Source organism: Chiloscyllium plagiosum, chromosome 2, assembly GCF_004010195.1.
Source record: "Chiloscyllium plagiosum isolate BGI_BamShark_2017 chromosome 2, ASM401019v2, whole genome shotgun sequence".
Taxonomy (NCBI): domain Eukaryota; kingdom Metazoa; phylum Chordata; class Chondrichthyes; order Orectolobiformes; family Hemiscylliidae; genus Chiloscyllium; species Chiloscyllium plagiosum.
This window is the reverse complement of record NC_057711.1, coordinates 7,929,661-7,947,206: the sequence shown is the minus strand read 5'-3', so window position 1 is coordinate 7,947,206 and position 17,546 is coordinate 7,929,661. Positions and strand designations below refer to the sequence as shown.

General features: G+C 41.7%; 1 protein-coding gene across 7 annotated transcripts in view; it reads right to left on the bottom strand.

Moving 5' to 3' along the window:
* The window catches only part of nek1 (NIMA-related kinase 1), a 162,909-nt gene that overhangs the window by 85,396 nt on the left and 59,967 nt on the right, over window positions 1–17,546 (bottom strand). For all 7 annotated transcript variants that reach the window (XM_043703496.1, XM_043703514.1, XM_043703532.1 and 4 more), the window contains exons 16-18: window positions 16,988–17,190; window positions 9,946–10,077; window positions 1,711–1,813 (exon numbers count right to left, since the gene is read on the bottom strand). In XM_043703496.1, coding sequence (XP_043559431.1) covers window positions 1,711–1,813; window positions 9,946–10,077; window positions 16,988–17,190 — 438 coding nt within the window. The remainder of the gene's footprint in view (window positions 1–1,710; window positions 1,814–9,945; window positions 10,078–16,987; window positions 17,191–17,546) is intronic.

Sequence of the window (17,546 nt, the reverse complement as noted above, 5' to 3'; positions counted from 1 at the left end):
CCACAGATCCTGCCTGAAATGCTGAGGATTTAAAACCATTTTTTGTTTGTATTTCAGAGTTCCAACATTTGTTTATTTTTTGCTTTTGTAAAATATTGTTAGAGGCACTTACAATCTTAGCAAAGTTATAATCAACAACTTAAAATGTTCTTTTCTCCCTCAAAAGCAGCTTGGATACTTTAACTTAAAATTAAAGTTTCTGGGTTTGAATTCCATCACATTTGTCGGATTTGATGACAATTTGTTAGCATTTGCCAGAGGCACCACAATTAAAGCTTAGTTCAAAATAGAAGTTGATGCAACATCCAGGGCAATATTACATACCCTCAACAGTTTTTTCTTAATTTGTACTTAGAGCGAAATAACACATTTTAGAATGACAATACGGTATCTTAACACACTTGCATTCTGCCAAATGACTCCAGCTCAGATTCTTCAAATCGAGGAGACATGCACCTCCTCATATACAGGCTACAAAATTATACGTCTTAAAAAGTAACCACACATTCTTGCAATATTTAAGGAGGTACTAAACGTGTGTTGATATCATAGTGGAAATCCAATGAACCTTTTTCCACACTTTGTAAAAATAGATTGGCAATGCCACGGAGGTAGACTGCTTTCTGTGCCTCACACATACTCATTACATTTAATTAAAAAGCACTGGACCCTAGGGCCCTCCACTTGATCCTTCAGGCCAGAATGTATACCGCTGCATTCTGTTGTGTGTCAGTCAGTCAAGTTTGAATTCGTATGAACATAAAAACCAGGAATTGGTAACAGGCCATTTGGCCACTCAAGCCTGCTCCGCCATTCAATTAGGTCATAGTTAAATCAGTTTGCCTTTTAAATTGCACATTTCTAAAGACCTCCAACAAGCTTTGAAACCCGCGCCAAACAAAAATCTAACTCTGCCTTAAAAATATTCAATGACCCTGCCTTCACCACTTTCTGAAGTAGAGAGTTCTGAAATTTAAAGTGTCTATGCTGCTACTGTTTCTCTTATTCCATGAGCTCTAACTCTAGTGGCAAGACTACTTTGCAATAGATTATCAAACACTTCTGGAAATCCATGTACACAACATGAACTGCAATCGCCTTCATCAGCCATCTATCTCAACCTTTACAAAAAAAAAAAAAATTTAATTAAGCATGATTTGCCCTTAACAAATCTTCCTGAATGAACTCACACTCATTGGAAAGACTTATTTTGTCTCGGAATATCATTTCTAAGGCCTTTATTTTACCATCATGGTTTAAATCAGCTGTCCTGCAGTTGCTGGATTTAGAGAATTCACTCATTTTGAATAAGATTTACAATTCTCCAGTCCTCTATCACCATCCACATTCCCCTCTCCCCTATCCTTGTATCGAAAGGAGAACTTGAAACTTACAGCCAATGCCTCTGCAATTTCCATGATTATATCTCTTAACATCCACAGATGCAACCAATTAAGTCCTGGTGACTCCAAGCTTAAAATAAAGCTAGCCTTGCTAATGCATCAGAATTATCAATTGTCCGTCCACCTGGTGTCTCAATGACTGCCTCTTCCAACATGAAGGACACCACAGCTCTACCCCTGACTAATGGATTAAAACTGCAGATGTAAAAAGGCTATGAAAGTAGTGGTATGCACCAAAATCATACAATTAGCCCATTATGCCTCACTTAACTATTTCAAAAAAAAACCTGAAGTTTTCATTTCTTACCAAGTGTCCTTCACCACGTGCTTTATTCTGTAATGCTTCCCGCTTTCGTTGCCAAAATTCTTCCACTTGTTTTGCCCTTTCTGCAGCTGCATATCCTCGCTGCCTGGATAAATAGATAGCAAGATTTCAGATAAATGAACACTTCACAAGAAGCTGTTTGTTTAAAATTTGGAGTTCTCCAGAATTGCAAATAAGTAGAGACACCCTCACACTTGCAGCAGTTAAAGTACAAGTAAATACTTGCATGAAAAGTAAATGAATATCACAGAAATTGTCAGCCAGGTTGTTCACAAAGTTAAGAGAACTTTAAAATTAAAACTGAGCAGATGGTGCTGTTCTTGATATAGGCAGAGCTGGATAAAGGTTTCCTTATGAAACAACTCTCTACTCTACCAGCTGAATTATAACAATTCGAGAAACCAAAATGTTTTTCCAAAATTAACCTGATACTGATTTACTGTTGTCTTCAATGAAATATATTCTGGGCACAGCCCTCAAAAAAAAAGGTGGAGGCTGAATGGGATAACTACACACATTTATAGAAGAACAATGTTTCTTCAGTTTTAGAGAAGCTGTGAGAGTCATTCCCATAGACTTGCAGAGACTGCTCCCATCCTAACAGCAAAAATGATCAGATCATGAGGGGTCTTCAGAGGGTAGATATGGAAATCTTTCCTCTTACATGAGAATCTAGAACTGAGGTTTAAAATCAGTCGCCAATTTCAAACCGAGACGAGGAGACATTTTTTTCGCAAATGGTCGAGAATGTTTGGAATTCTGCTTCCACTGCCTTTTTAGGAAGAGAGACTTTGAACATTTTAAAGATCGAGGTTGAGGGCTTCTTGGTGTTGGGGATGGGGTGGAGTTAAAAGTTACCAAGGTTTGCAAGAATGTCAATTTGTTGATCAGATGGGAGAGTGAGATGGCCTACTCTTGCTCCTTGTTTGTATGTTCAAATACAGCGGATGTGCAAAACGTTTATAGGTAGTTGTCATTTAAAAATGGTTTTTTAATGGTTTCTCCCTTCATGCACAGTTCACACAGACTTCAAGTTTAGGCAGCATCCAGGGAACAGGAGATTCGACGTTTCGGGCCTGTGCCCGAAACTTCGAATTCCTGAAGAAGGGCCTGTGCCCGAAACGTCGAATCTCCTGTTCCCTGGATGCTGCCTGACCTGCTGTGCTGTTCCAGCAATAAAGTTTCAACTTTGATCTCCAGCATCTGCAGACCTCACTTTCTCCTCGAAGACTTCAAGTTTAGCATTGGCACTCTCATATCAACAGCATCAATTGTAACTGTCCCTCAGTCTAAGAGAAGATATTCTGGTCTTGGAGGGGATGCATCAGAATTTGGAAACCGGGCCTGCAAAACCTGGTTTTGCGTCAGGGTCCCCAAATCAAATTACTGCCACATGTACACCTACAGCATTTATCGGCTTGTTGTTTGGTGGAAACTCCATATTCACTTCCATTTTTCCACCAAAACCTTCAGTAGAAATAGACTAGCATTTGACTGTTCCATTATCATAAATCTCATACTCCCTTCTAATAGTCTTACTGCAAGAAAGACTGACTTCAAAATTTGCATAATTCACATCGGATTTGGCTTCATATCTGTGGCAAGGTATTACTCCACTGAAAGTAATTGCCGAGACTCAATTCCTCAGCAATTTAACTCTGTCGCAATGGATGAATCTTACAGTGTTATTTTCATGGAGGATTTCACTCCATGAGGCCAAGTAAGTCTTGCTGCACTATCAATCCAAACTTGCTTCATTAATTAGGAATGAGACACCTACAGCAGTCCTTTCATCCAATGTTAGCCCGATTGAGTCACTTCCGCAACTACAAGTACTTGCCTCTGCCGAACTACCCCAGAATCCTTTACACTGTCACCATCTTTAAAGGCCATTGTGCACTTGGTTAAGTCTGGAGGTGCCCTGCATTCTTTTGATATTTGCCTACAACACGACAGGGACTGGATGATCTAGTGGACAGGGTGGTGTAAAGCAGGGCTGTCCTCTGCCTCAAAGACCAACAGAGGAGGTCATGACACCAGACCCTGCCAACCTGGAACAAGGTTGCCATCTTGGTTAATGAAGTCTCAGCTGTCCAAAGGAATGCCCAGCAGTGTAGGAAGGAGGTCATTCTCCTGGGGTAAGTGACATCTCTCCTCTCTGCGACCTCACACCATCTCTGCTTCTACAAACCCTTCTCTCACTTGCTCTCAACCACCCAATCAACCAAGACTCCTAAATCTGAATGATCTTAGTGATGTCCACTCATTCACCTCACTATTATTCCCTTACTTGCACTAACACTAACAACTTTGCAAACCACTTTGGTCTTACTCAATTCATCCCTTTCTCAAATGGCTCAAAACAGGGTTAAAAGAGCCAAGGCAGATGCATAATATTCTCCTCTTGACACCGATGTGAAGAGATCCTGACTCTAACCTCTGGACTGACACCAGAGATTGCCCTCTATTTACTGTGCCAAGATGCCGGAATGATTAGATTACTTACATTGTGGAAATAGGGCCTTCGGCCCAACAAGTCCACACCGACCCGCCGAAGCACAACCCACCCAGACCCATTCCCCTACTTCTACCCCTTCACCTAACCTGCACGTTTTTGGACTGTGGGAGGAAACCGGAGCACCCGGAGGAAACCCACGCAGACACGGGGAGAATGTGCAAACTCCACACAGTCAGTCGCCCGAGTTGAACCCGGGTCTCTGGCGCTGTGAGGCAGCAGTGCTAACCACTGTGCGACCGTGCCGCCTACGGCATGATGGGCGTCTCTCTGGACTTCAGTGAGAATGATGCCCCTTGGACTTGGAGACATGGCCCTTAGCTTACAGCATGTTTGCCACATAAGGTGGTAGAGAAAGAGGGATTGAACATACCTAGCACCAGCCTCATCCTGATGGCCACCTTTGTGTGTGGCTGTATCAAGATGTGCGCAGACCTTCGGGACGTAAATACCAAGTATCACTACATACTGACGTTCTACCTGCACCCAGTGTTGCTATAGACAGGACTAGCCTTGTTGCCGTGGAATGCTTCAAGAAGTTGCACGCATTCCTTATTACCTTTCCTTTGCAGAGAAATTTACAAAAGGAAAACATCTTCAACCATAAGTCCATCAAACATTCAGTCAGCATGTAGCGTCTTCAAGACCCAATGGGAAAAGGAGAAGGGGAATCCTGTTGTGTTGTTCCCTGAGCACACTGTCAAAGTCATTCAACAGATGCCTCATCTCCAGAGCTTACCAAAAAGCACCAAGACATTGCTTGGCTGGTGGTGAGAAGGGTACTACCTGTGAGATCATTCAATTATGCCCTGACTTTGCACCACCGCATGGGCCCTTGAAGTGTTTTTTTTTGGGGGGGGGGGGCGGGGAAAGACTATCGCATATCTCCCATTTGGAATATACTTTTGCAAACTAAGTCCCGAGAAAGATAAAAGTGTTTTTTTTGTTGACATTCATCCTGAGCAGGTCTGTAACACAGGAATCTAGCTGTACGGTCTGTTCCCTATGTCACACACTGAGACAAACATTGACTGCACCTGGAGGACCATCAACTCAGTCAAAGACATTCTTTGGTCTGCCCAAAAAAACAGCTGTTCTTCCAGAGCAAGGAGTTGGCCTCAACTGAGTGTTATAGACTAGCACATTCCAAGATCCAGTACTACATGCTGAGGGACAGATGAAAGCTTGGAACAATTGCCACCACAGCGCAGTGGGAAAAGACCAGAGTCTAAGGTCTTTCTACTGAAGTTAAATGTGGGTCTGTTGAACCATCAGCCTCTCCCAAATTCCCAGATATATGTAAATATGTTCTTTTGTAACAAAGAAATGCCTTGGGTTTGTTTTGTTCTACATACGTAGAGACTGTGCACAGAATCATATTCATCTGGTAACTATTCATAAAAAAATCTTTATGTACGTAAAGTTTATTTTTGAAATAGAAAAAGGTATTAAGAAAGAGAGCACCAAGAGAGCGAGCGAGCGTCTCTGAGCTGCAACCTGCTCCTGTGTGCAAAGTATCTTTGCAGTAACATTGCACTGAGAGGTGCCAATGCACTCCAAAAAGCAGCCTTAATGTGCTGAAGCATACTGTATGTTGAGTGGCGGTGCATTATGGCGTTTCAAAAAGACACCAAGTGCTGGATGTCTATGGACATGGGGTGTGAGTTATCAATGCCCATGGAGAGTGCTTGAGATATTAGTGTCAAAAGATGCGAGGCCGGAAAAGCACAGTAGGTCAGACAGCATCTGACCAACAGGAAAGTCAACATTTCAGGCCGAAACACTGTCAGCACTGGGTGGGGGGTGGTGTTTGTGATAGGTGGATGTAGGTAGGGGACTATTGTGATTGGTCAGTGGGAAAGGTGGAGCAGGTTGATGAGTAGGAAAATGAACAAGCAAGGTCAGGTCAGGGAGGCAAGAAGGAGGGGGAGGACTGGACATGAAATAAGACTGGGAGTGGAGGAGTTTTGAAGCTGGTGAATTCAACATGGAGGCCAGTAAGGCTGTAAGCTCCCCAGGCAAAATGTCAGTTGTTGTTCCTCCAATTTATGTTTGGCCTCAGACCGTGGAGACCAATGATGGACATGTCGCCAGGGAAGTGGGAGGAGGTATTAAAATGGATAGCAACTGAAAACGGGTTGGTTGCTGTCTGCAGAGCACAGATGCTTTTCCAGCTTTGCATCTATTGACTCTGACTTCCAGTATCTGCCATCCTTACTGTCTCCAAGCAGGAAATGCTAGTGCCTGGTGTTGGACATAGAGGTTTGAAGTGAGCTGCAGTAGTCAGTTATTAACTCTTACTTTCATGTTGGGAATTCTCAGCATTTAGTTTCCCGGTGCCACGTGAGAGTGTGGCTAGGAATAGGAAGAAAGAGTAGATGAATGCATGGCTGAGGAGCTGGTGCAGGAAGAAGGATTCGCATTTTTGGATCATTGGAATTTCTTCTGGAGTAGAAGTGACCTGTATAAGGACGGATTGCACCTGAGTAATACACTTGTAGAGATATTTGCTAGGCCTATCATCAGGTGGATGTAAATTACTGAGCGAAGTGGGGGCGAGGGGTGGGGAAGACTCAAGGAGATCATGACGAAAAAGATCAGTTTGTGCAGTTGGGAAAAGGAGCAAGACATACAAACAGTCAGGGCAGGTGGGAACAAAGCAGAGAACAAAGGTAGGACTGATAAATTTGGAATAGCAAGGGCTGATGAGGGATAGTCAACATGACTTTGTGCTTGGGAAATCGTTATCTCACTAATATGATTGAGTGGAATTTTCTGAAGAAATAAGAAAGATGATGGATGAGGGCAGAGTGGTGGATGTGATCTATACGGACTTAATATAGCATTAGACAAGGTTCCTCATGGTAGACTAGCTAGCATGCTTGGATCACATAGAATACAAAGAGAACTAGGCATTTGGATACAGAACTAGCTCAAATGGTAGAACACAGATAGAGGTGGTGGAGGGTTGCTTTTCAAACTGGAGGCCTGTGACCAGCAGTGTGCCACAAGGGTCAATAATGATACGATTTGGTCGTAAACATAGGAGGTGTGGTTAGTAACTTTGCAGATGACCCTAAAATTGGGAGGAATAGTGGACAGCAAAGAAGGTACTTGAGTAGAACAGGATCTTGATGAGATGAGCCAATGGGCCTGGGGGTGGCAGATGGGAGTGTAATTTAGATAATTACAAAGTGCTGCATTTTGGGAAAGAAAACAGGGCAAGTCTTTTACACTTAATGGTAAGGTCCTGGAGAGAGTGTTACAGAACTTGGAGTGCAAGTTCATAGTCCCTTGACAGTGGAGCTGCAGATAGGATAGTGAAGGCAGCAATTGGTATGCTTGCCATTATTGGGCAGTGCATTGAATATAGGAAGGTAATGTTGCACCTGTACAGGACATTGGTGTGGCCACTTTTGGAATACTGCATGCAATTGTGGTCTCCCTGCTATAGGAACAATGTTGCAAAACTTGAAAGGGTTCAGAAAAGATTTACAAGGATGTTGCCAGGGTTTGAGTTATAGGGAGAGGCTGAATAGGCTGGGGCTACTTTCCTTGGAGCATTGGAGGCTGAGGGGTTGACCTTATAGAGATGTGCAAAATTATGAGGGGCATGGATATCATGAATAGCCGAGGAACTTTTCCCCTGGAGGTGTCCAAAACTAGAAGGCATAGGTTTAAGGTGAGAAGGGAAAAATTTAAACGGGACCTAAAAGGCAACCTTTTCATGCAGAAGGTGGTGCTTGTATGGAATGAGCTGCCAGAGTAAGTGGTGGAGGCTGGTACAATGACAACATTTAAAAGGCATCTGGATGGGCATATGAATAGGAAGGGTTGAGGGGGATATGGGCAAATGCTGACAAATGGGACAATATTAATTTAGGTCAGCATGGACAAGTTGGACTGAAGGGTCTGTTTCCACACTGTCCAACTGTGGGACTCTATGAGTGGTCAGTGGTAGAATAGGAAACCGCATATTAATGAGGTAAGATCAGGTAATAGGGTAACAATGAATGATAAACGCCATTACTAGGATTCTTGCCACTCACGAGTGAGAAACTTGTTTCAAGGTTCAGAACCTAGTTGGAAAACATAACTTGTTACTGACATCGAGACAAGCCTCGCTCAAATACTCAAACAAGCCTGTCAACTTTCTCACAATAGCCCACACTGTTCAGGGCCTTCCAAGTAAGATCAGTCACTCAAAAAAAGGGCATTTCTGGTTTGTGGGGTTCAGCTCCACATGAAGCAAAGCATTTGCCAACCATGTCATCCCAATCAGGTTTATAAACTTTGCTCATATTCAGGGAATTAATTGATGCAGTGTCAGCAAAACTATGACAAGTATTGACATTCTGAGAAAACAATTTAAGACTTAATCTTAATGAGTATTTGACAATTCCCCGTTAAGTTGCAATCAGACTGGAAACTGAAGCTTTACTGCCGAGAGCAAGCATAGGGATGAGGATGGCATCCAGGAGTTGCTTTGAAAGAGAGCTACATTATGGAAGCTGCCATCATTAACGTTTGACATTAAAGGATATATTATCTGTCTATACGTGCTATTACTAAAAGTAAAATACAGAGAACTCCAGTTATTCTAGACAAGGTTTCTCTCTTTACCCAGCACCTTTTTTTATGACCACATCAGTTGCTGAAACAGGTTATTCAGCCCTTGAAGCCTGCTCTACTATTCAATAAAGGTCTGACTGATCTGACTCCAACTTCAAATTCATGGTCCCTCCAGCTCTGATAACCTTTCAACCTGTTGTTTAATACATATCTACTTACCTCTGCTCAACAAAAATTCAAGGACTCTGTTTCCATCCCTTTCAGGGCAGACATCCCAAAATCCTGATGCTCAGGAAAAGAACCTAATTTCAGTTTTAAATGGGACATTCTAATCTTTAAACAGTGGCCCCCTCGGTTGTGATTCTCCCAGAGCAGAATTAGCTTCTCCAAATCTAGGAGGTCAAGATCCTCACAATTTTACATGTTTTAATCAAACCTATCATGTGCTTCAAATTTGTCATATTGCTGTTTGCAAAACCTTGCTATTCCTAAATTGGCTCTGTATTTGTCAACTTGGACAGTCAACTGCCATTTAAAACAACTGCGCGTTTGAGGTATTTCTGAGATATAATAAATCTGAGAAAAAAAAATTAAACAAAAGAACTGCAGATGCTGAAGTGCTGAAACAAAAACAAAAAAGGTTCTGGAGAAACTCAACAGTTCTAGAGGCATCTGTGGGTAGAAAAACAGAATTAACATTCAATCCCATGACCCTTCATCAGAAATGAAGTTCTCTTTGTTTGTTAGAGAAATACAAACTTTTTACTTAAATATTACCTCCCACAAGTCCTCACAATCAGTTATAACTCTTTAGAATAGTGCGAATTTAAGCCACATTGCATAGGATCTAAAAATCAAAAATTTGACATTTCTAACTCTCATAACCATCGACCTTTTGCTTGAAGTGTATGAACAGAGAAAACGTCTAATTTTGAGCAGATCACACCACCTTTTTAACTCTATTGAAAATGAAAGATATTTACAATGGCCCCAATCTGCAAGTTGCCTCAAAAAGGGATGAATGTTTAAAATAATTATTGTTAAAATGTAGTAGCTAATGGTTTTTACATTTGCAATATTTTCTATTCCTGGGGATAGTAAAATAAAAAAAAACCTTCTCACGCACCAACCTGTACGAATTTGCTTGCTTGGCTACATTTTCAAGTCTCTTCACTTCTCTTCTGACAGCTTCAGCATCAGGTAGTTGGTGAAGACCTCCTGGTCCATTATGAAACACAGGACCAGCAGCTGCTGGCAAGCCCCTGCAAAAGCCAGACAAGTTGTTACCTTTGTGAAAGGAAAAATTCACAGCGAGATCCAACAAAAGTATTTTGGATACAAAGGCATTTTGATAGAGTGAGCGGGGAAAAAGCAAGACTTTAAGTCTACAACATTTGACAGAAAATATTTAGCAAAACAACTTGTGCAGATTTGAAGATAGTTTATAATACATTTCACCCCTGACAAAAGGTGCTTAAAGATCTGAACACAATGGCCAAAAGGAGATGATGGAATTAGAACTTTAGAAGACCATTGATTATTTAGAATCATATAAAAGAACAGAGGAGAGGGACATTCATCCCATTGAGATGGTGTTAATATTTCTAAAGAACTCTTCAGTTAGCCCCAATTCCTAATGTTTCAGCCTTACTCCTGAAATATTTTCACATACGACCTAGGAATAAGAGCAGGCTATTCAGCCCTTCAAACCTGCTTTGCCAATTGATACAACCATGGCTGATCTCATCTCAGCCTCAACTTCATTTCCCGCCCACTCTACATTTATCGATCTCCTCCTCAGTATTTACACAGTGCCCCAGTACTCACCATGCTTTGGATTGTGAATTTCACAGATTCACAACCCTTTGGGAAGTAATTCAAACCAGTTTGTGTTTTAAATTTAATTTTTTTTATATGTCTCAAACCATGACCTCTTGTGAAAGATTAACCTACAAGGAAACATCTTTTCTACATCTATTCTGTCAGTCATTCTCCTTCAGCATCTTAGATACCTCAAATAGATCTCTCATTCTTTCAGCTCCAGAGAATATAGACCTAAACTGTTCAGTATCTCTTAATAAGAAACACCTCATCTCTGGAATCAATCCAGAGATTAGAACCTACTCTGAATTGCTTCCAATACAACTACATCCCTCTTCAAGGAGAGCAATACTCTACTAGTGCATTAGTCTCACTAGTGCCTTATACAGTTGCAGCAACACTTCACAACTTTTATACTCTATTAATGTACCAATATGCCAAAATTCCATTTGTCTTCCTGATTACTGACTGCACCTGCATACTAATTGTCTGCGATTCGTGCAGATTACTTATCTCCAATCTTAAATTAAGGCAGATGTTAAGCAATGAGGTTTACGAAATACAACAAAAGAAGTACAAGAAACTGAGGAGGAAAGGGAGAATAGAATAGGAATGCAATTGAGAAAAACATTTTAAAAAAAAGACTGCAAAAAACTTTTGTACATACATGCGAAACCATCTGGTTCATCTATGTCCCTTAGGGAAGGAAAATCTTCGATACTTACCTGGTCTGACCTACATGCAATTCCAGACACACAGCAATGTGGCTACCTCTGAACTCTCCACTGGAGAATTAGGGATGCGCACAAAATTCTTGCCTACCAGAAAGACGCGCAATCCAGAACAATTACTTAAAAAATTCTCACATTGGCAGTCTGTGACTAGCGAATAACCACAAGGGTCAATGCTTACGCTTCAGCCATTCACAATATCTCTCAATGATTTGGAGTACAGTTTAAAAATAAAAAGGGTCCAGGATGAGAGAAATCATTTTACTCAGAGTTGTGAACCTTTGGAATGCATTCAACACAGAGGGTGTGAAAGCTCAAACCTTTCATTATGTTTAAGGTAGAGACTGATGGATTACCAGTGGCACAGAGTGCTCTGGATGGTGGGTAAAAAGATTAGATTAGATTACTTTACAGTGTGGAAACAGGCCCTTCGGCCCAACAAGTGCACACCGACCCGCCGAAGCACAATTCACCCATACCCCTACCCCTACATTTACCCCTTACCTAACACTACGGACAATATAGCATGGCCAATTCACCTGACCTGCACATTTTTGGACTGTGGGAGGAAACTGGAGCACCCGGAGGAAACCCACGCATACATGGGGAGAATGTGCAAACTCCACACACACAGTCAGTCAGTCGCCTGTGGCGGGAATTGAACCCGGGTCTCTGGCGCTGTGAGGCAGCAGTGCTAACCACTGTGCCACCATGCCGCCCAAAAGTTACTGACGTGTTCAGTCAACCATAATCGCATTGAATAACAGCCAAGCTTGATGGCCAGAATGGACTACTCCTATTCCTATGTTCATAAATTGGTGTGTATAAAATTGTAAAATGGGGGAAAGCACTGTATGGTAAAAGATGTGGCTTTTCCCTTCCTAGTGCTTAGAGTTAAAATAGATGTCTGAAAGCAACTTAAAGTGCAGGGGCACAGAGGGAACCTGAATTGAAACATTTTAGATTAGATTCCCTACACAGTGTGGAAACAGGTCCTTCAGCTCAACAAGTCCACAACAACCCTCCAAAGAGTAACCCACCCACACTCATTTGCTTACCCTATATTTACCCCTGAATAATGCACCTAACACGATGGGCAATTGAACATGTCCAATTCACCTGACCTGCACAACTTTGGATTCTGGGAGGAAACCGGAGCACCCAGAGGAAACCCACGCAGACAAGAGGAAAATGTGCAAACTCCGCACAGATGTCAGCAGCAGCGGGAATGGAACCCGGGTCCCTAGCGCTATGAGACAGCAGTGCAAACCACTGAGCCGCAGTGCCACCCAAACATTATTACCATCCAAAGTTTGTATCGAACAGCCAAGCAGAATTTTTACCAAGACAGCAAGCCTTTTCAAATTTAGCCAATCAATTTAAACCAAGCACTTAGCTACCAAATACCTAGTAAATTTAAATCGGATGGTTTTGATAACCTAAAACAAAGCCAATTGTAAAAAAATTAATAGGTTGTCAAAGGTATAAAATCGGGCAGAGCCGACTACCATCTACCAAGAGATAACAACTTCCAACCCTCAGAGAAAGTACCATCTAATTAATAAAGGTACTTTATTAGCTAATATTCCAGACAGCAGAATTCACACAGAGAACATTCCTGACATAAGAATTCAACAGAGAGAGGCATTCCTGATGTCAAAATTCAAAGGAAGCATTGTTCCTGAAAGACGATCAGCAGAGGGGGCAAGGAGCATTCCAGAAGGCGCATCAGAGCTCTTATTTTGAGACACTAAATGTTATTATTTTGTTATATAAGTGGGACTTGTATTTACTGAAACAGAATACCATCAGGATTTTATTTTATTAGGGAATAGTTAGCAGTTAGAGGGGAATTGTTTGGTTTTGTTAGCGGTTCTGTAAATCTGTTCATTTTTGGAGTTAGATAAATAATTTGTTACTTGTTGATTATAGAGTGAGTGAGTGAGTGAAAGGATTTCATTTAAAACATTCCTGGACAACAGATTGGGGTAGGGGAGGGGGGTAGTTGGTGAGAGTTATGCTATACCACTCTTCACACTTCTTTTAACAGATTATGGAGGTGAGGCACGCCTCTCTGGGTGTTTTAGTTATCAGAAGGGGTCACATCTGCTCCATAAGCAAATTATGAACATGCGGTGCTTCAGAGCAAAAAGAATAGAGTACTTAATGGTATTTTTGAATATTTTCACTGAGCATGTGCTCAGAAAATGTTGACAAAACATAATTATCAAACAGAGGGACATTACGTTGAATTCCAGTCTTGAGAAGCTTGTTTTCTGATCACAGAGATTCATGGAATCACACAGCATGGAAACAAACCCTTCATAAGCCCACCAAGTTCCCAAACCAAACTACTCCCACTTGCCTGCATTTGGTCCATATCCATCCAAACGTTTCTATTTCATGTACCTATCCAACTGTCTTTTAAATGTTTTAACTGCATCTACCACTTTCTCTGGCAGTTCATTCCACACACAAACCACTCTGTATATAAAAAAAATTGCCCCTCAGGTCCCTTTTAAACCTTTTTCTTCTCAACTTAAAAATATGCCCCCTAATTTTGAACTCCCCCACCCAATGGAAAAGACCTATTCACCTTACTTACGCCCCTCATGATTTTATAAACCTCAATAAAGTCACCCCTCAGCCTTCTCTGCCTCAGTCAAAGAAGACCCAGCCTATCCAGCATCTCCTTACAACTCAAATCCTACATTTCCGAAAACATCCTGATAAGTCTTTTCTGAACCCTCTCCAAACTATTAATATCCTTCCTATCACAGGGTGACCAGAACTGGACACAGTACTTCAGAAGAGCATCACTAACATCCTGTACAACTCCAACATTATGTCCCAATCCTATACCCATGGTCTGAGCAATGAAGACAAGTGTGCTCTGAACCACCCGATCTACGCGTGATGCAAATTTCAAAGAATTAGGTACCTAAACCCTGAAGTCCCGCTATTCTAGAACACGACCCAGGCCCGACTATTAATTATTTTTGTCATTCTTAATAGTCCTGTAGAGGGTAGCAGTGAACTGCTTTTTTGAAGCATGACTGCTGGGAAGAGGATTTCAAGATTTTGATCAAGCAACACTCAAAGAATGGAAATAAACTTTTAAGTCTGGATGTTATAATTTGGAGAGAACCTAGAGGTGGTGGTGCTCTTTGGAAGGTGACGCCTTGCTGAGTTGTTGCACTGCACCTTTTGGATGCTACACACTGCTGTCACTGTGCATTAGTGGTGATAAGGGTGAAGGCTGAAGGTGGCAAAAAGGGGGTGCCAATGGAGCAGGTTCCTTTGTCCTACCACCTCATGGTCCCAACTACCTTCACTTTCATTGGAACATTCATTCAGGCAAGTGGAGACTATTCCATTGCACTCCTCACTTATGTTTTGTACATGGTGGATGCGCAGTTGGGAGACAGGAGGCGGTAAGATTTTCACCATAGAATTCCCAACCTCTGGACTTGCTTGGTCCAGTTCAGTTGGTCAATTGTAATGCCCAGAATGTTGATAATGGGAGTTTCAGCAATGCTAATGCCACGGAGTTTTTTATTTTTTCACAGGATGAGTGCATCACTGGCTCGTCCAGCATTTGTTGTCCATCCCTAATTGCCCAGAGGGCACTTCAGACTCAACCACATTGCACTGGGTCTGGAGTCACATGTAGGCCAGACTAAGAAAGGATAGCAGTTTCCTTCCCTAAAGGGCATGAGTGAACCAGATGGGCTTTTCCAACAATCAACAACAGATTCATGGTCATCGTTGGACTCTTCATTCTGGATTTTGTTGAATTCAAATTCCACCATCTGCCAAGGCAAGATTTGAACCCAGGTCCCCAGAGCATTACCTAGGGCTCTGGATTAATATTCTAACAATAATACCACTAGGCCATTGCCTCCCCTTAAAGATGAAATGGTTGAATTCTCTTCAGGCGGAAATAGCCAGTATCTGCTACTTGTGAGGTATGAACATTACTGCTAGTTAACAGCCAAAGGCTGGATGTTGTATAGGTCTTGCTTCATGTGGACACAAGGAGAGGAATGCATATGCTGCTAAACATTATGCAATCATCATCAAACATGTTTCCCATTTGTGACCTGATAGAGGAAAGGTCATTGATGAAGCTGCTGAAGCTGATTGGGCCAAGGACACGACACTGAGTAACTGACCTCCGTGGCATTAGCATTGCTGAAACTCCCATTATCAACATTCTGGGCATTACAATTGACCAACTGCAAACAGTATGCTGGTAATATCATCTCCTCCCCCTTAAACAATTTTAGGACAGCATGAGTAGAGCCCAGCAGATCATTCTAACCATAGGCTACAATGTGGAGGTACTTGCTAGTCAAAAATCATTTTTGTAGATCACCTTTTCCTGTCCCAGTTGCCACCAACTGGTGGCATAAACCCAGGGAGAGTAGTGAATTAGATAACTGGGAAATAAGGACAAAGACATGCCAGTCTTTCAGCAGTTTAAAACAACATCAGTATCAGTCCCTTATGTCAAAGATACTGTCAATTTCTTTTTTAAACAGACAATCAAATGAAATAGAATGGAGCAACGTCGAAAAGGATTGCTTTTGTAAAAAATGTTATTTTTAAGGATATAGCTATTGTCCAATACATTATTATTGGATTAAGTCTCCATTCACCAACCACCCATAGCATTACATGAGCAAATTCTTGAAGAAACTAATTTTTAGGGTCATGGGAAAATGTTAAGTGTGGGACTTAAGTTGACAGGGTTTTCCAATGCATGCTAGGTCGAATGGTCTTCCTCTGTATTGCTAAAAGTTTATAATACTCAACATTAAATATCTCTGCTGACCGTTCTCTCAAAATTCTGGGGAAAGTTCCCTTTTTTTGGGAAGTAGGGAAATAGTGAACATGATACTCTTAATCTATGAGCAATTGATTCATAACTTCTAAATTCTCTTGTGAAGTGATTCGACTGGTAACAGTCTTTAAATCATACGACATTCAAACCTGGAGAAAGGTGAGGACTGCAGATGCTGGAGTATCAGAGTCAAGAGTTTGGTGCTGGAAAAACACAGCAGGTCAGGCAACAGCCGAGCAGCAGGAGAATCTACGTTTCGAGTATAAGCCATCATCAGGAATGCCTCTACGTTCAAATCTGTATTCATGCATCAGCCAATACATTTTAATGCAGTCAGGAGGAACTGTTCTTGGAAATTCTCAGAAATTCATTGAACTGGTCATCATTTCTTCTTCAATCATATTTGTCAAAGCAGATTAACTCATCACGCATTTCATGACTGTTTGATTTTGCAATGACCAAGTCAGCTGTCATATTTACCCAAGTAACATGAGACACTATATTCTAAGACATTGACCGGAAGAGGACCAGTTCACAATCAATCATCGTAGGTTGCAATAGGGCACAGTACAAGTGAAAAAAGGAAATTATTTTTTAAAAATTGTTCCATACATTTGAAACTTTGCACATAACGTTAGCTTGTATTCTCCTGAAAACTATTCACCTTTGGCTAAAAAGAGTATTTTATGCAGTTTCCTCACCCAAGAATGGGGATATTTCAAACCCCTACTTTTCCTCCAGTAGTGTACCTCAAGAAATTAGGTGCAGAAGTACCTGAAAACAGGTTCTTTAGGTGGTGCCTCTATCTTCCACTTAAAGGCTTTCTCCTCAAAGCCTTTAATGTTTTCTTTCTGCTGCTGTTGGATTTGGTCAAGAATAGCATGGTAATGTTCATAGCGTGGCACACTGTTAAGTGCTGGTGCAGGTAAAATAGCTCCAGCACCTCCACCACCACCTCCTCCACCAGAGAACGGAACCTGCAAACAAAACATCTTCAGGTTAACTCTAAGCTGAACAGAACAACAGGCTGATTGAGTATACACATTAAAAAGCAGGTCAGAGGCTTGGAATTTTGCAGCTGACCTCCTGACTTTCCAAAAGTAAAAACAATGACTGCAGATGTTGGAAACCAAATTCTGGATTAGTGATGCTGGAAGAGCACAGCAGTTCAGGCAGCATCCGAGGAGCAGTAAAATCGACGTTTCGGGCAAAAGCCATTCATCAGGAATACAGGCAGAGAGCCTGAAGCGTGGAGAGATAAGCTATAGGAAGGTGGGGGTGGAGAGAAAGTAGCATACAAGAGGTGAGTGGGGGAGGGGATGAAGGTGATAGG